General features: G+C 35.7%; 1 protein-coding gene across 1 annotated transcript in view; it reads right to left on the reverse strand.

Moving 5' to 3' along the window:
* Positions 1 to 19,600, reverse strand: part of DPYD (dihydropyrimidine dehydrogenase) — an 830,145-nt gene that overhangs the window by 427,198 nt on the left and 383,347 nt on the right. Inside the window, 1 exon segment of the mRNA XM_033092743.1 lies at positions 5,478 to 5,693. Coding sequence (XP_032948634.1) covers positions 5,478 to 5,693 — 216 coding nt within the window.

Here is a 19,600-nt window from a genome sequence, read left to right on the forward strand (position 1 = left end):
CCCTACCCCTGAAGTAAGGGGCCCTGATAATACGTGCTCAACTGAATTGCAAAATTGGTATGGACAAGTAATTGCTACGTTTCTTCCATTTCTCCTGTTTCTGAATGAGAGTATCTACTTTGATTTTATTGATCATATAATGTTTTGTTGGACATATAGGCAATAGATAACTTATCTTTCCATTTTCCAGAGTCCTGAATAAAGAGAAGCTGAACCCAAGCAACCTTCTATGCATTGGGACCTAATATAAGCTTAACACAAGATGTTAAGCCTAATGCCATGATTGAATGACACCAAAAAACGTCTTGGAATGGGGTGGATGAGAAAGAAATTGTACATTTTGCATGTGGAAGGGACGTGAATTACTGTGACCAGAGGGCAAGTTAGAATGTTTGCACAGGTGGCTACAATAATCCTTCCATGCTGTATGCATGCCCCTTTGTGATATGATTTTGCTGTTCTCCCCATTAATAGGCAGATGGTATTTACCTACTTCTTGAATATAGCATATATATTGTACCTTGTAACTTGCTTTGACCAAGAAGTGACAATATGTGACTTTTTAGGCTTTGCTTCAATAGTCCTTGCAGCTGCCTCTCTTGCCCTCTTGGAACACTACTAGCTCGTGAACAAGCCCAAGCTACCTCCCTTGATGATGAGACACAACAAGGGAAGAGAGATTGTGCAGAAACAGAGATAGGAGCTCAGGAATATCAGCAATTATAGCAACTCCTATGGAGGGTCCAGACACACGAGTGGGGCCATCTTGCCATTATCCAGGCATCCCTCCAACTGACAATAGATGCAGGAATGAGTGCAGCAGACACCATGTAAAGCAGAAAAACAGCTCATATGAGCTCAGCCAAATTGTAATATACATGATTGTAAGCAAATGAATAATTGTTGTTCTAAGTCTTGAGCGATTTATTTCACTTTCTCAGCCTATTATGTCATCTGGAAAAAAAATTATTATCTATCTTACAGGGATATTGTGAAGATTCAATGAATAACTTATGAAAATTATTCATCAATGTCTATACATCCTAAGAACTCAATAAATGGTAGTTAATATGTATAATCATAATAATAATACTAATAATAACCACCACCTACAATACTAAACAGGTCCAAGATAATGATTTAGAAGCAGCTTTGGATGGAGACCAGAGTCTCCCAGGTCAAATTTCTTTTCCCTAGACAACACTGCCTCTCCATATTTGTTAGCCTCTCTCAAGGTTAGTTATTTACTTGAAAAAAAAAAAAAAAAAAAAAAAGAATACCATACTGTAAAATCAACAATTTGTTACTGTCAATACGTTACACTAATTTATGCCATGCTGTCTCCAAGGGCAGAACTACAAAATATGGATGGAACTTATGGGAAGGCTGATTTGGGATCAATAAAAAGAATATATTTCTAAAGGATCTTTTCGTAGCTCTGAGAGGGTGCATTGCATTGAAAGATCTAGCATATTCCTTGTCATTAAAAGCATTCAAGAGATTACATTTCTTCTGTCAGAGCTAGTGACACGTGACCTTAATTTGGCCATATAATTTTTATGACCCTTCTTAAACCTGTGCAATACTTACTCCATTTTCTCAAAAGTTCTCTGCATTTTAAATGCTTACTCAACAACCTAAATCTTAATATACAACCCATGCATTTAGAAATTCCACTTATATTTTCAGTTGCACATGTGTATAGATGTACTACAGAAAGTAACATAGGACATGAAAATTTTTAATTGGCCTTTTCTTCTTTGATGGAGATCAATACTCAGAACAGTCAATGTTTTATGTGTTAGCTATCTGTTCACATGGATGAAAAAGAATTCAATATGCTGTTGTCAAAAAAATCTATTCATTTGTTTATTCGTTTATCCAACGAATATTTATGAAGCATTTATCAAACTCTTCCTATACACTAAGCATTGTGCTATTTGGTATAAGTTTGTATTTTATAGAAACAAAGTACTTAGCATCAATACTTTGATTCTAAAGAAATAATAAAGAACCTTAAATATTTTTCTGAGTTTAGTTTTCAGTATTTTATGTTGAAACTCATATATGCACCTATTTACTTAATTATTTGATACTTATTAGAACAAAGTATATGCATTCAAGACAGTTTCTTACTAAAAATCAATCACAAGTTTACTCTAATATTTATATATAGCTTATAAACGAAATGAACTTTTTGCTTAGGTTTAAATTTTATTTAGGATAGTAATAAACACTTCTGAGTATATGTGTGTAGTGATAAAGATACATGCAATTTGCAGTTAGATACTATATATTTACAGTATACAATATGTAGCTACCTGAGAGAAAAAAAGTTATGATATAATTAACAAAAACAAAATGTTTTAATCTATTTCCTATTAGTATAATGTGAATATAGGTCAGAAGGTTATTTTATGTGAAGCCCAAACAATTTCTAACATTCCCAGTAAAACCAAGCATTTCTCTGGTTTGTCATGACAGTTTAGCTTTAATTGAGTTGACAGATTGATTCCTCTCCCACCTTTTAAAATTTAAACTTGAACTCAATATATATTTATACAGAAAAATAATTTACAATTATATTTAAATACTTTTATGATGACATTTTAAAATCATCATTAGAAAACAAACAGAATCTCAAGAAAAAGCAATGTCAGTAATTTGGGACATTCTAGGAAAGACTGATTTGGGAAGGAAGAAGACAGTTAATAAAATCCATCTTTGATGTTATTTAACACAAAAGCAAACAGATCTTTTTATATCTGACATTAAAAATCTGATCATCTGTGTTGCTAAGAAAGCACATATAGCTTTTATACTGACTGCACAGTAAAGAATAATAATATTTCTGTTTACTGAGATATCAACTGGCATTTCACTGTAAGTCAATGGTCTATCGTTGCTACAGCATATTAGACCTCAATCTGGCATCAATAAATGTCAAGAGTATAAAAAATATATATATAGGATGAAAATCAAAAGCATGTTCCGAACACCCAAAAAAATAAAAAAAGGAAACAAAGTTCACCTAAACACATTTGCTGTAGAAATCAGTGTAATATTCAGCTGTCAATCTAGAGAAACAACGAGGGATCCACACTGTCAGTAGGACAGGATAATAAAATTTCCAGCAGATGTTCAGCCAGGGCTCTAATTTTTACTGAACTCCCTTGGTAAGCATTTAATTTCTTTATCATATGCAGGCTCGGCAAATTGTACTTCATCAAAACTGTATTGTGAAATATTAATATTTCATATGATAACAAAACTCCATAGACTAACCTTTGTCATATTAAAACCATCCAAATTTCAAACGCCAAGATTTTGAATTTTAATACATTTTAAGTAGATTCTTGAATTGGCATAATAAATTATAATAAGGCTAATCTACATTGCTATGCTATAATGTCACATAAATGTATAGTACATGTAATATCTTAATAGATATCTTTAGTAAGAGGCTTCAGGAAAAGCCTGTGTTTATACTACTGAGTTCTATACCGCAACGTTTCATCAATGAGATAGCAGAGAAGCTCATAACACATTTATATTCACAGCAGGTTTAATTAGTAATTAGGGACAATATAAGACACCAAAAAAAAATAAAAAGTTGATCTCTGTGAAGCAACAGACTACTTTGCAAAATCACGCACGGGAAATAATAGTTTTTGAAAGTGGCATTTTGTAAGTCCAAGGTGGCATCATTATTTATGTCACTACAATCTGCACAAATACATTTAAAATAGTCTTTGCACAAATATTTTGTCTTACCCACAAAGTAAGTAAAACAGAGCTTTCTAAAACCTCCCATCATTATGGTTTATATGCCAAATTTAATTTGCATTTGTTCGTAACTCCTTTTGAACCAGCATCACAGACTTCTGAATTGACAGACTAAATTTGAATTGGAGGTTTAGAAGGAAGTCAGCTTCCACATTTATTTTTGCTGGTAATCTTAAACCAGGGAACTTTTCCCTGGTTACAGAAAGAGCATCACAAATCAATGCATGTTACCAACAGAGTAAAGACAGGTATCTCTGATTAAGTAGAATTCAATTTTTGCAAGCAAAGAAAACACCAAATTCAAAGCAAATATTTTTTTTGGCTACAATTCTTCCGTAGTACCTGAGTAACCACCTATTTCTGTTTACATATACAAATTGCAAAATAGTATAACTAATTATTTATTAATGTTATCAGAGACTCAGTTTTTCACAATGGATTAAACATTTGATTATGATTTCCCAGTAATTTGTAAAAAAGATGAACTGAAACAGAGACAAATATATTGTCAAAATTCTCCAAGGTTGTAAACTATTAATAATATTCTACAACTGAATCTAGTATGTTCTGTATGTTTTTACACTTTGTTTAACCAAAGCATTTCTAAATATTCACCAATTTATTTGAAAAGTACCTCTCTTTACCTATTTAAACATAAATATATTTAAGAAGTATTTTTCCATGCACTATTTTTTCTAACTTTTGAGGATTCTCTAGATTTCCTTGACCATAGTTGTACAAAGCATCTTGTAAAGCTGTCAGAATAAAATAGTCCTGATATCTTAGCCATAATAATGCTAGCTATTGATCCTAGTAAGAGGAAAAAAGAGAGAACATGCTTAATGGGGCCATTTTGTTCTCTATTATCTTCTTTGTCTAAGGATAAGTCTGATTTAAATTATGATACTCTTGTTTCAGTCACTAGATTCACACATTCTTATACATTAATTATTGCTAATTTCCAGTTAGTACTAAATATATCAATAGGTATAGCATTTAAAATTTTATCAATAAAAGGTCTAACGAATGTTAAATTCTGCAGCTCTTTTGTAATTCAAAACCATATGTTATATAAATCATCCTACTTTGAAATACACATTCATATACTTTAAAGAATCAATCTCAAGTTTAATATGCAGTGTACTTTCTGCTAAGTATATCCACTTATGGAGTGACCATGACAAATTAAAATCAAGTATATGTACTCTGAGCAAAGTTTCTATACTTAAAAATTCCAGAAAAATCTTATTTATTACTAGCACCAATGAGTTACACTGAGAGATTCCTTCTGACATGAATTAGATCCCAGGATTATATGCAAACCAAATCCATCATCTCTCCAACTTTGAGTGGAGGCATATGTCCTCATTCATACACATCCAGAAATCACAAAACAATAATACAGAAATAAGAACTCATGAGTTTGTGATTATTAAATGAAACAGTCACTTTTGTAATACTTATGTTTTTGATGCTTCCTAAACAAAACAAAATGAGAAATATATGCACCTCCCTTTCAATGGGACAGAAAGCATAGAAGGGAAGTAAAGGCTAACGTGTAATAATAGGTCTTACCTGGTAGTTTAATAACTATTATTTCTCCATCAGAAAAATATTTCCATTATAATATTTATGCCCTAATTAAAATACATGATAGACGTGTAAACATGACTTCAAAAATATTTTCTTACCTTATCAAGAGAGAAAGTTTTGGTCAGGGCAAAACCCCATCCAGCTTCAAAAGCTCTTCGAATCATTGAGGTGCTGGTAGCTGGAGTTGCACTAGCAAGTCCAAAAGGATTTGTAAACTTCAGTCCAGCCATTTCCACACTGATATCCACCAGATCAATAGGCGTGTAAAAGAGGGGTAGTTTGGGCGTGGCAGAGACTGAGGTTCCATATTGTGACTGCAAAAAACAGACAACAATTGTTCTTGTGTCATATCTGATTTTTCCACATAATCTTTTACAAAAATCACTTCAATACAGTATTTGAATTAAGAGAGATTATATCGCTCTGTTTAAAATGATGAAAACTGGCAAGAGTCAGTGAGCAGTGAACCAAATTCATATAATACCATCCTTTTCTAATTTAAAAGGCAGTATAGAGTATTAACACAAATAAATTCATTTAAATAAACAAACAAAAACTATTTAAAACAAACTGAGATTTAAACATGGAAGGGAATAACTTCAGAATTCATCTCCCTGGTCCCATTAACCCAGTCTTTCTGTACTTAACTTGTGGAGTTGTCTTTAGTGGTTAGAGATAGGGGCAACAGCAAGTCAGGAGGCCTAAATTCAATTCCCAGTAATTTCACTACTGTTTATGAGATTTTAGGCAGCCCTTGTCTTTTCTCCTCTACTGCTTTCTGTAGAGCAGCAGGAATGCAGGTTGCCTAATTTCCTACCTGAGGGATATTGGGAAATGCAAGAGATTGTAAGCCCCAGAGAGACATCTAATCTGGAAAGTGGGTAATGTAGTCATGTGCATGAGAAGGGTTTCTTTTTTCAGAAACCAAACAGGTTCCAGGCAGTTAGTGTTGAAATCTTTAACTAGCTCCCCAAACTGTAAAACTGCTGTTGTTAAATGAACATTATAATAATGCACCTTGCATTATGCGAAAGATTTAATAAAAACACGCAAAGTACATGGCACACTGAAGCATACATGTAGTAGGTGCTTGATAAATGTTCTCTTTCTGACTGGGAGATTATTGAAGATCTCATCAGACCTGCTGTTTGTAAAGTGTCTCTGTCTCTCTCTCTTTCTCTTCCTTCCATCATTTTTCTCTTTTTACCTCCAAAAGACAAATACTAGCAAATGTAAAAAGGGATGAATTTTGACAGGCAAAGTGGTTACTGAATGGACAGGGCTAGTTACTTCCAAAGTAAGAATGCCTTTTTCTTATGAATCATCACTCAAAAGAAAAGTTTATTTGAGCAGAACTTTAATTTTACAGGAGTGTGTCTTGTGTAGATTAAAAATGCCATGACTTGCATAGAAATTATTTCTGGACCTTCACTATTTATAATGCAAAGTAAATTTCACTTAATATGTAAAAAGGCCTCAAACTTGTCAGTTGAAAGACTAATGTGCAAAGAGGTACCTGCAAAGAGGTACCTGATGGTATCTGGTCTTCAGCTATGGCTTCTACCAGGAATATTTTGGGTTTCAAGGCATATTTCTGAATATTGGTCAGTCCCATCATGATCATAATTTCTCCTGTCTTCACATAGGATTTCAATACCGTCAGAAGGATTATTAGCAAAGACAAAAGCTATAATGTATAATATAGGGAAGTGGGGGATAAATTGGGGACTTCATTTGAGGCATGTCTATCTGTGTAAGTATGTACAGAGTTGGGTGAAAAAAAATACCTTTGATGAGATTTTCTTAGCTCTGCATAATCATAATTTAAACTGAACCAAATAAGTTTAGGTTATTCTAAGGAAGAATTTCCTGACACCACAGATTGGTTAACACTGGGAAAAATTTAAAAGCACCTTCTGTATCTGAAGAGTCTTAGAAACTTCACACAATATTGTGTCTGATCTGATACCAGAAACACATATGGTTCCGTATTCTTCCTTAGGTGAGATAAATGATGTAAGTATTCTTCCTTTTTTATAGCTTTGTATTGAAATAGCGAATGTCTTTAATGTTACAGATGTATTCAATTTGTTAATAATTGTAGGCAATATATGGCAGTAGGCAACAGCTCAAGGGTGCATATGTATATGTGCAGTTCAACGTGGTGGTTTGTTAACTAATGCAAATTTTAATAAAGCATTGCTCTGAAATTCATAAGCACATTGCTTCTTTAAAACGTAGAAAGGGAATGATTTGGACAAACGGCAAGATTATCCTAAAACTTCAAAACAAACAAAAAGGAAACAACCAAAGCAAACAACAAATAGCAAAAAATAAACACACAAAAAACTCTTCCAAGTGAGAAGTATAGCTTCTTATAAAATATATTTTTCCTTTAATTGACAAAAATACTACTGATGTGTATGCATCTAAGAGATAACCTAAAATCTTTACATGTAGAAGGCAGTCTTTTTCATACTATGCATGCAGGACAAGTTTTTATTTTGTCTTTGTGACTTTTTGCCACAGTGTGGTGCTACAGCAGCCCAGTCTGTACAACCTCAAGATATATTCCTGCCCTAATGTCCTCTTCCTTTTCCGAAACTTAAAAGCAGGTTCCCTTTGTACCTGTGCTCAGAAAACTTAAAGATCTCAAATTTCAGTTCTCATCACAAGACTAATTCCTCCCAAATCCCAATCCCAATCTCCAAACTCAGATTTTCAAGGGATGTGGATGCTTTGTCATTAATTCAAACTCAACTCCTTTAAAATGTATCTAATCGTATACCTTTCTAAAGAATACGTTATCTAGATATTCAATTTCAGTCAACACTATTTTTTCAGTTGTCCAATAGTGTTAGTAAATAACAGATGTAAGAAACAACCTAATTTCAATGAGGATTAGTTCCCCAATGATACTACTGTACAAAGAAATGCTATATTGGCATCAGAAACAATACAGCTATATATATATATATATATATATATATATATATATACACACACACACACATACTGACATGAAAAAAGAGTGGAAAAAACAGTGAGTTAACAGTATATGTAAATCCAAAAGTTTTCCATAAAAAATCATAAATATGTATGTAGCTATATGTCTCTCTGTTTATCCATCTATGATAAGGGTAAACATCAATATGTTAACTGGAGTTATCTGAATTGGAATTGGAATGACCTTTAATTTTTAAATTTTTGCCTATTGTATTTTTCATATTTTCAATAATGAACATAAATTAACTTATATGAAACAAATAGACTTAAAGGTACACTAAAGTAATTTTTTTTAAAAAGCAATGATAAACTCAAGTAAAGATCAAAGTAAATAGACTACTCTTTAGTTTCCTTCACAGATTGTGCCAAATCAATCTTTTTCAGCTATATTTATTATTCATAAAAGGTAAAAATATTTAGAACTAGAACAAAGAGATGGTCAACTTTAAAAGCTTTATCTTATAAAGAGAAAACTAAGGGCAAAGGAGGTTAAGTGAATAGCTGTAAGTTATTATACATTTAACAAAGCAAGAATAAAATGTATTTTTTTCTGTCTGTTTGGCTGATATTCTTTCCACTACCTTACACCATACCTCAGAAATAGAATGTTTCAACCATTCCTCCTCAGAAATACTCTGTGCCTCCCTGACTCTGCCCCCTTTCATATGTCATATTTTCTTTTCTACCTACTAAAATATTACCCACTCTGAAGCTCTCTCTAACCCCTAGAGATAAATAATTTTATCTGGGTTAGTCATAGGATATAAAAAAGTAGCATTCTTTTAATTTGTTCATTACATTGAAAATGTTTGATTACACGTTTAATCACTAACATGCTAAAACTTATTCATATCTTCAGGAAACCAAATTTAAATTTCCTTGCATGGCATATACTGATTGCTTCCGTAACACAGTACACATGTCTTCAGTTAGACACATTCTTAACATTCACATGGAACTATTTTCACTCATTTATTTATGCACCAGGTATTTATAGAGAACTTGAGGATATAGAGATGAACAAAACAGACAAGGTCCCTGGAGCTCACATTCAAAAAAAATGTTCATAAAGTTACCAACCAACGAAACACAAAGTAAAACCACAGACAGTTCATCACACTGCTACGTCTCCATGTATGATCATATATATATTTCCACTGGCCTAATATATAATACAAGAATTTCTTCATCCATCGAACTCCTAATCATCCTTCAAAACTCAACTCATTCACGCAAGTATGTGTTTCCTGGGACATTCCTTAGTACACTCCACACGCTTGTCTAATGGAGCAGACTCTTTTCCTGCTATTTTACAATTTAAAATATGCCTCCACCTCAGTAGTCATCATACTGGGCTGTACATGTTGATTTTCTTTTCAAATAGAACATAGGCTCCTTGAGGACAGTGACCATATCCTGTTCAAATTAGTATCTCCGTTAGAAATATATGTAATTTATATTATATTATACTATATTATATTACATTTACAATACTTACTCTTAAAGGTAACTCTGCCCTCTTCTGTACAAATATAAATAAAACCACTTTTCCACATGGCAACCCTCAAATATGTTTAAAAGAATTATACATTTTCTAAATTTCTTTTTTTCTCCAGGTTGAGCATTTATATCTTTATAATTATTTTTAATACATAATACTTATCAACATTCTCATTGCCTTGGTTGGATATCTCATTTACCTTTTAGGCTCTGAAATTGAGGAACCTGCTAATATAGTCGAAAGGATTAAATATAAGCACTTGAATTTTTACAATTACAATTTCCCCACTTCCCTTCCTTTTTTAAAGCAGGAATCATCTTATAATCTTCACATCATCACAATCTCTTTGGTCATTCAAAATACATTTAATGGAAACACCGAATGGAAATCACAGACTCAAAAGAGGCTGAAGTAACAAAGAACAGAGATGAGGCTGGGGTGGCAGTTAAAATAGAGATTAAGGAAAAGTTAGATGTCCAGCAGATTTTTAGAGTGTAAAGATAAAAAGTAACATTTATTTTATAGAAACCATTGTCATACATATGACAGTGAAAATGAGAGGGATGTCTAAAAATGACTTTTAAAAAGTTTGCCTTTTCCCCCTCAGAATTTTTTATTGGAGACTGATGAAGATTTCAGTCACTTACAATTCAATTAAAAAAAATAACTATGACATGCATAGATCATGAGAGGGCCCAAATTTATATGGGTTACACTTAAGTTTTCTCATTTCATTTGCATCTATAAAATCTTTCAAGGCTCTTTCTTCACTGTGCAGATTACAGAAGTCCTTGGCGTTATATAATCCCAGTTGTTATCTAGGCTCTTCTCCCTCCCACACTTTCTAATCTCATCTACAACTACTCACTCAGAACACCTTGAGTCAGTTTATTAAGCCATTATATAATTTCTCAAACAAAACAATATAATTAATGCATGTATGCATTTTGAGTGTTCTTTTCCCTAAAATATTCTTTGCTGCCTGGCTTTTCTTCTTTGAACATTCCAACCAATCCTTCCAGTCAGTCCCCTTGCCATCTTCACTAGGAAACTTCCCTAGCTATCTACATGCAAAGTCATTCCCTTATCACACTCACTATTGTTTGCTTATGCGTCTGTATCTCCTACCTAATTGAATTTCAGCACCTAGCATAACATTTGGCAGAAAGATGCTCAAAATATTTGTTCAATGCATCAGATTAGTGACCTTGGGTACTTAGCCTCTTTTTACATCAGTTCCTAGTTAGATAATAATCAGTTTAGATGAAATAATCATCAGCTGTATTCCAGATTCTAATGTAGAGGAGCATTCAAATCTTTCCTCTGGAAGACTGTTGAATTTAGCAAAGGTTCTCGAAAGAGCCATCTAGTAGAAATGGTGGCAGGACTAGAAATGGCTAGCAGGGACTCAGCTCCTGCTCTCGGCGGGTGGACACAGAATATGGTGAAGCCGAAAAGGAACACCAATGGAGCCATGGATAGGGGGTTCATACCACTATATCTCGCTGGTGGCTGGGTTGGAGACACAGGAAGCAAGAACCACATGATCCGCAATCCACCAACCACTTCTCTGCCGACTGTACTTGCTAGCCACAATCCACGTTTGCTAGTGTAGCTATGGCAGTTATATTAGTGGCTAATGGCTAACTGGTTACAGCTGATGGCCAACTGTTTACAGCTGATTGCCATTTGATCACAGCTGATGGCCATCTACTACCCGAGCCAGCACCTTTCCACGTGAGGTCGAGAGCCTAGAAACTGCTCTCTGGGACTCTGTCCCTACAAATGGTAAATAATTACTCTGGGCAATTAAGTTATTATGTAAATATATGCATGCTATAATTCAGTCATATACAGTGACATGAAATAAAATTCATTGACCTTACAATTTTGCCAGTATCCATCTTAAAATAAAGCATTTATCTGCCCTCCATTATGTTAAACTTACAGCTTAGAATGGACTCCTTTGGTTGCAAGTAACAGAACTAGCCTCAGATGGTTATTATGAAAGTATAGAAGTATCTCATGAAACTGAAGCAGATATGCAGTGAGGCCTCCATGAAATCCTCAAGAAAGGCCATCTAATCTGTGTCTCTCCTCTTCTGTGTGTATCTAGTTTATTCTTTTGTCTCTGCCAACAGGCTTCCTCTGCTTCTCTATTCAGAATGGTTGATATTTTATAGGTTTAGCCCAGTCATTTTTAACTGTACGTATTAAAAACATTTGGAGTTTTTAAAATTCTTATGTCCTGACCAGACAGATTCCATACTAATTACATCAGAATCACCTGTAGTAGTGTAAGGGTGAAATTTGGTAAATAACGCAGTTAGACATAGCTCATTTGCACTTTGACTCACCACACAGCTTGCTATGTAGCCACCTGTAATTAGACTTAGCTAGTTCTCAGTTTGATCCATCCTGATATTCAGCTGTTTCCTCTTTATTTCTCCCTTCACTGATTGACTTAAGAACTTTGTTCCCTTTCTCAAGGCTACCCATACCTCATGAATCCATTTAATCAACAGAATCCTAACCTGAAAAGAGCAATTTCTTAACCCTCAGGTGCGCCAACACTGGAATCCAATTTGCAACTCCCTTGCAGTTCTTACTGGTAAGACATAAAGTCCCAGGACGCGGTGGCCAGTCCGAGTTCTAGTCACAGTCTGGAGATAACATTATCTTAAAACAGACCAGATCCCAGGAAATGATGTCAGCCCTCGGACCTGCCTGACCGACTCCCCCTTTCCTTTGTTCTTCTTGTGCACCTATAAGACCTTCTGAAGAGTCTAGGAACGGGGAGGTTGCCTTTGGACAGGAGTCCGCCATCCTCCCAGAATTCTGGCATTCTAAATAAACCTCCTTTTCTTTCCACCAAGGCTGAGAATCACTTATTTAGCATGCGAATGCTCATCCTAACTCCTAATTCTCAAGTGAGACATTCAAGTTGGACCATGATTGTGTTTAAGTCTACCTTATTCAAATAAACAGTTACGAGGACCTGTTCAAAAGAATAGATTATTACTGAAAGCTGGGCAGATGCTCTAAAAAAGTGCTCCTATGGGAACCTTTATGTCATGCGGGTCTCAGCTCCCGCTCCCGCTCCCCGCATAAGAATGCAGGATATGGTGAGGCCAAAAAGGAACACCAATGGAGCCATGGATAGGACGTTCTTCCACTATATTCTCGCTGGTGGCTGGGTTGGACATACAGGAAGCAGGCTCCACACGGTCTGCCATCTGCCATCCGCTTCTCTGCCAACCAACCAACCCCCCAGTGTAGCCACGGCAGTTATATTAGTGGCTAATGGCTAAGTGGTTACAGCTGATGGCCAACTAGTCACAGCTGATGGCCATCCAATAACCGAGCCAGCACCTTACCATGTGAGGCTGAGAGCCTGGAAACTGCTCTCTGGGAATCTGTCCCCACACTTTGTCTGCTTATAAGGTATCAATTCTGATGATCAACAATACATTGTCCAAATGTCAGGTCTAATGTTAAAATAGGTTGCTTACTTTATTCTCAAAATCAGTAAGACACTTGTCTATTTGTACATAATACTTATGCCAGACCCAGTGACAAGTGTTTTGTACTTACTCTCTTTTTTATTACAACTCTTCAAGTTAGTCATTATTCCCCTATTAAGATGAGGAAAGTGAGTGTGGGGACAGAGCCCCAGAGAGCAGTTTCCAGGCTCTCAGCCTCATGTAGAAAGGTGCTGGCTCAGGTAGTAGATAGCCGTCAGCTGTGGCTGGTTGGCCGTCAGCTGTAACCATTGAGCCATTGGCCACTAACATAACTGCCGCGGCTACGGAGGGAAGTTGAGGAGAGAGGAGGAGAGTGAAGGAGAGTCAAGGAGGGTCGGTCGGTTGGCAGGAAAGCGGACAGCAGGTCGCACGTCGTGTGAACCCAGCCTCCAGACCATAGTGGTATGACTTCCCTACCTATGGCTCCGTGGGTGTTCCTTTTTGGCCTAGCCATATCCTGCGTATAATCTTATGTGGGGAGTGGGAGCAGAGACCCCGCAGGCCGCCCCGCACGACAGTGAGGCTCACAGAAAATAAACAACTTGTCCAAAGATAAGCAGCTGATAAGTGATAGAGTAAGACCTGAATTCAAAGCTTACATTTACTGTATTATATCAAGCTGCTACTATTTACATAAACATTACTTTTCTAAAGTATTAATGTCCTCAAAATAGGAAGCTGACCTGAAAATTATTCATGATAGTTCAATTGAACACACACATACACTAAGCACACATACACACAAAACATACACAAACACTGAAAAATCTATTATCAAAAATAAGAAGTATATGCCACTCAGATATTAATAAGAAAATCAATTGTAACGCCTTTCATTTGAGAATGGAAATAAAAACAAATTCAATCAAACAATAATGGCCTATTATTTTATTATTACATTATTATTCTTTATCACTAGTATATTTCTATTATACCTGGCTGGGTTATGGAATTATAGATAAATTTGCATGTATAATGGTTATGTTGTTGAGGAAAAGCAAATCACATCATAATTATGTATTCCAATTTCCCTAATTTGCTTTAGTAGAATGAAAACTTTTTTTTAAAAGCACTGTTACAAGCATGAAAACTTTTTTTTAAAAGCACTGTTACAAGCAAGACTATCAGTAGTGTTATATTTGAAGAAGAGAAAATAACCACCACTATGTTCCATCCAATTTCAAATCATCAAACAGCTTTTACTTATTCATTTTATTTATATTTCATTGTGATATAACTACAATGGTCCCTATCTTGGGATACAGCTGCTCTAGGAGCATCCATTCTAGGATTATTCTAAGGCAAAGGATAAATAGCATTGTGTAGCTACTTATGACTAGATTAATTCATAGGATGGATTAATGAATTAATTAACTCCAGCTCAGTTACTGCACCCTTTGAAGAAATACCTATTGAGGGAAAAAACTTGCAAAGCAGAAATTAATTTGGATTAGCTGCTTCCATGGTGGAAAGGCCTAGGTACAGTGATTAAAATTATAACATTAAATCAGATTTCATTTCTCCATTTTGAGAGATTACTATTTGTAATGAAAATTTTAGAAAAGATACAAGGCTATAGAAAAGTTTCTAAAAAATAATACCATTTTATTTGCATCTTTAAAGGATATATTACATTGCTCTTAATAAGGCTATACAAAATTAAATATTAACTCAAATCTATGTGATCTTTTTCTCCATCTAAACTTCACCACCACTCCAACTATAAACTCTTAGGCAACTCAAGGTAGTTATCATGCAAAAACTCCTTCCCCAATTGTTACCATTTATTTCATGACACTACCATTCATCCAGCTTAAGCCAAACCCTGTGCATCATTCCCCATTCTCTCTTTCACTAGAAGTCTAATGACTCCATCTCCAAAATACATGAATCCTTACACTTCTATCCATTCTCATTGCCACCATTAAATCTTACTGGAACTATATCTTACTGGTTTCCCTATTTTCCTTCCCCCCTATAGGAATCCACTCTTTACTTTGCACCAGAATAGCCTTTAAAACCACAAATTTGACTGTTTAAAACTTTTCATTAGTTTCTCATTGCATTTTGTTAATATTCAAACTCTATATTATAGCCTACAAAATCCTTCATGATCTGGTCCTGTGCCCATATCCAAACTTACCTTATGCCACTCTCTATGGAAACACATCTATCAGTCACAGGTGACTCCCACCAAACTCTATCTTTCCCTGGGTGTTTGCACTTGCTATTCTCTGTACCTGGCATGCTCTTTTTTCATTCTTCTGTTTCCATGTAAACTTGACTCCCAATGCCAAGTACCAGCTCCTTTAGCATTTGCAATGGACTGCATTGCACTTCCCCTAAATCATATGTTGAAGCCCTAACTCCCAAAGTGATTTGGGAGTGAGCATTTGGGAGTTACTTAAATTTAGACGAAATCATGGAAATGAGGCCCCCATGATGGGATTAGTGCCTTTGTAAGAAGAGACACCAGACAGCTAACTGCGCGCGCGCTCGCTCTCTCTCTCTCTCTCTCTCTCTCTCTCTCTCTCTCTCTCTCTCTCTGCCACACGAGGACACAGCAAGAAGGTACCATCTACAAGCCAGGAAGACAGCACTCACCAGAACCCAATCATGATGGCACCCTGATCTCAGATTTCCAGAACGATGAGAAAATAAATTTCTGGTGTTGAAAACTACATGGTCTATGGTATTTTGTTATGGCAGCATAGCTAGAAACACGAATGAGCCAAATTCGCTTCCTGAAACTCATGCGTTTCGTGATCTAAAATGTTTCCTCAGCATATTCAGTTTTTCAACAATGTTTACGAAGCACCTACTAGATAGTAGGCATTGTGATCAGGTACTAGGAACACAGCAATAAACAAAGTACATTTTCTGGTCTCATAGGTCTCACATTACAAAGTGATGGTGAGGGGAGAAAAGAGATAGACAAAAACAGATGAGTGAGTGTGTGTGTGTGTGATATCACGATTTATAATAAGAAACATATTTGGACTTCATCCTGTTTCTGGCATATTACTTCCAAAACCCTTAGAATTTACTAAGTGATAAGAGCAATGAAGGTGTCTGTTATGTTAATGAGGTGACTCTTGGAAAACACCAAAAAATGGAGCCTGGTTGCCAGGGGAACCAACCCTTTGTTTACAGGGTTGGAAATTTCAGTCCCACCTGCCTGACCCCCTGACCTCTGGGGAGAAGAGAAGGGCTGGAGGTTGAATCAATCACCAATGGCCACTGATTTAATCAATCATGCTTATGTAATGAAGCATCCATAAAAACCAAAAGGACAGGTTTAGAGAGATTCTGAGTTGGTGACCACATGGACCTGTGGGGAAAGTGATGTGCCTGGAGAGGACATGGAAGTCAGTTGGTCCGTCAGAAGTACCTGGACTTGTGATTGGTGTCTGAGTTGGAGGGTGTCATTGGAACTTTGAATATAAAGCAGGTTGGCCAGAAGCACAGGTGGTAACTGGCATCTGAAGTGGTGGGGAAAGGAAGGGGGGCAGTTTCATAGGATTGGCCCCTTACCTGTGGGAGCTGATACTATCTCCAAGTAGATAGTGTCATAATTGAGTTAAATTGTAGGATACCCAATGACGCGAGCATCACTTGGTGGTGTGGGGAAACTGTCCCCTCCGATATACACACATTGGAATTGGATTCAGGAACCCAGCATAGTGTGCATGTAAGTGGCTTCTCCTGAGACCCAGAAAGCAGGGTATGTAGGTTTGGGAGTAGTGTGGCTGGGGCCAGGGAAGGTTTTCATTTGCTACCCCTGGAGGCTTCCTTAATTTAGATAGATAGATAGATAGATAGATAGATAGATAGATAGATAGATAGATAGATAGTTATATATATATAGATAAAGATATATAAAGCTCAAGAAAAAAATTTGCAACACACACGGTAGATGTTGCATCTTCTTATGTAAAATTTCCAACAAGTCAATAAATAGATGAACAAACACCTGAACAGAAAATAAAATAAAATAATATCTGAGCAGATACCAGAAGGAAGTGAGCAGAGTTATTATGCATGTATCAACAGAGTTTTGGTATACTTTCTTAATAACTTCAAAATGAGTGGTCCAATTTATCAATTTAACTTTAGCAGTAACGTTGGTTTCTTTTATCTTTTACTAATTACAATATCATCAATTAAGAAAACAGCACATAGACTATTACACAGTCTCTATTTCATACAGCCCGAAGGGTCTCTTAAAAGGTAGTAAATTAACTTTAAGGAATGTCTTATAAGTTAGCCATGGACTGCGTCCCACCCCCCCCAAATAAAATAACATGTTGACAAATTTTCAAAAGTGTCAATCAAGAAGGTAACAATTGCTATATTCAGAGACCCAGGGGCAAAGGTGGTGACACAGCTGACAGGATGTCAGTGACTCGAGTGAGAGAAGCCTAGTGACCAGCACAGGGTAATGCCTGACAGCAAATCCATGTAGCAGAAAGACGGCAGTGCAATCAAGGTGGGAGTGATGAAGGTAAATAAAAGAAGGTGACATTTAAGAAAGGTGACAGCAGCAATGTTAAATATTAAGACTTGGAATAAAAAGCTCAAAATTGCAAGTCAACAACCTACCAGGCAATACCTACTTCTGTGTTGACCTATTAACCCTTGTATTTCTGGAAGGAGAAGTTTCCGATATAGGCTAAGATGGAGACAGGATGCAGGGATAAAACCAGTGTAGCTGCTCAGAGGTCACTTTGTGACCCTCGACAGGTCCGTTAGGATTTTTTAAAACTCATTTGTCTCATCTTTAAAACAGTTATTATGAATGATGATTAATTATGAGGATCAAACCAGAAGAATTATAAGACACTGGTATGCTCATTTTCATCCTTTCAATTCCATGTAACTGTACCTCCATCACCTGTTTTAGCAATCTAAAGTAGTACCAGGGGTGCCAAAAAAAAAGTATACACATGACTTGTATTAATCTTTTGTTATTGGTATATATTGAGTATTACAATTTTAATATCATGTTTTCCTTTCTTAAAATGTGTATACGTTTTTTTGGCACCCTCTGTATTATCACCAGAGCCAAGTGAAATTGTAAAATCTGCTTCCTGCACCTCATGTGCCCTAAATCTAAAACATTTTCTCAGCATATTCAGTTTTTCAACTGTATTTATAATGTGCCTACCATATGGGGGCATTTCATTGGCCAACCACCTACCATGAAGTAGGCATTGTTCTAGACACCAAGGATACCACAGAGCAAAACTGCCAAAAAAATCAGTTTGAAGGCTACATTCAAGTGGGAGGTTGTCTAGCATACAGTGATTGCATTATATATGAGAAGTGATCCAAAAATAAGATAATTTTGAGGCCTATTACATGGATTTCAAATGTTCAGCACCATTGTTCTCATCCCCACTTTGGCACAGAGTTCTCTGACAATTGGCAGGGACTTACCTGGTGTTCTGTCTTCCACATGCTCAGCAGATGCTCAACCAAAGAGAACACATGAGGAACAGGCAAGGTAGTGATTGAAAAGAACTCAATGTCTGAGAATGGACAAACTTGGGTTCTAGCCCCAGAATAGCCATTACCTAGTCCAAACAACCTTAAGAAAGGTCTTATTTTTCCTGTTCTTTTTTATGGATCTTATTGATGTCTTTATCCCTTTGAAGATATTTAACATATTTATTTAAAAACCCTTTGTTCTTTTCTCCTAAATTAATTCTATTGTTGTAGTCTCCTGAATGAATTCTATCGTTACTTGAGTTACTCTTCTAAAATCTGTTCCTCATCTTCCTGAACAATATGTTAAGTGGTTGAATCAAATGACTTCCATGGACATACTCAACTTCAGCACAGGTTTTTTAATTTGTAAAATGGGGGGGAAATATGGTTCCTCCAGAGGCACTTTTGAGCATAATGGGAATTTAAGCTCCTAAAATGTTAATCAGCATGTAATGTATATTGAATAGTTTTTTACTTTTGGGTTTCAGAACCAAAAAAAAAAATTATAATTTTGTTCTTTTTATGGATGAAAATAGTCAGGCTCAAGATACTGTATCTGAGATTTAAAAAGTTTTTAAATCCTTGAGCTGGGAACTCCACCTCTGTGACTACAATGTGCTGTCATAAGCGAGAAAACCAAAAGGCAACATGGCATTCCCAAAGGTCCCAGAATTAATGAGTAATTAATTAAAAACTAGAC

Source organism: Rhinolophus ferrumequinum, chromosome 22 (genome assembly GCF_004115265.2).
Source record: "Rhinolophus ferrumequinum isolate MPI-CBG mRhiFer1 chromosome 22, mRhiFer1_v1.p, whole genome shotgun sequence".
In the NCBI taxonomy this organism is placed as follows: domain Eukaryota; kingdom Metazoa; phylum Chordata; class Mammalia; order Chiroptera; family Rhinolophidae; genus Rhinolophus; species Rhinolophus ferrumequinum.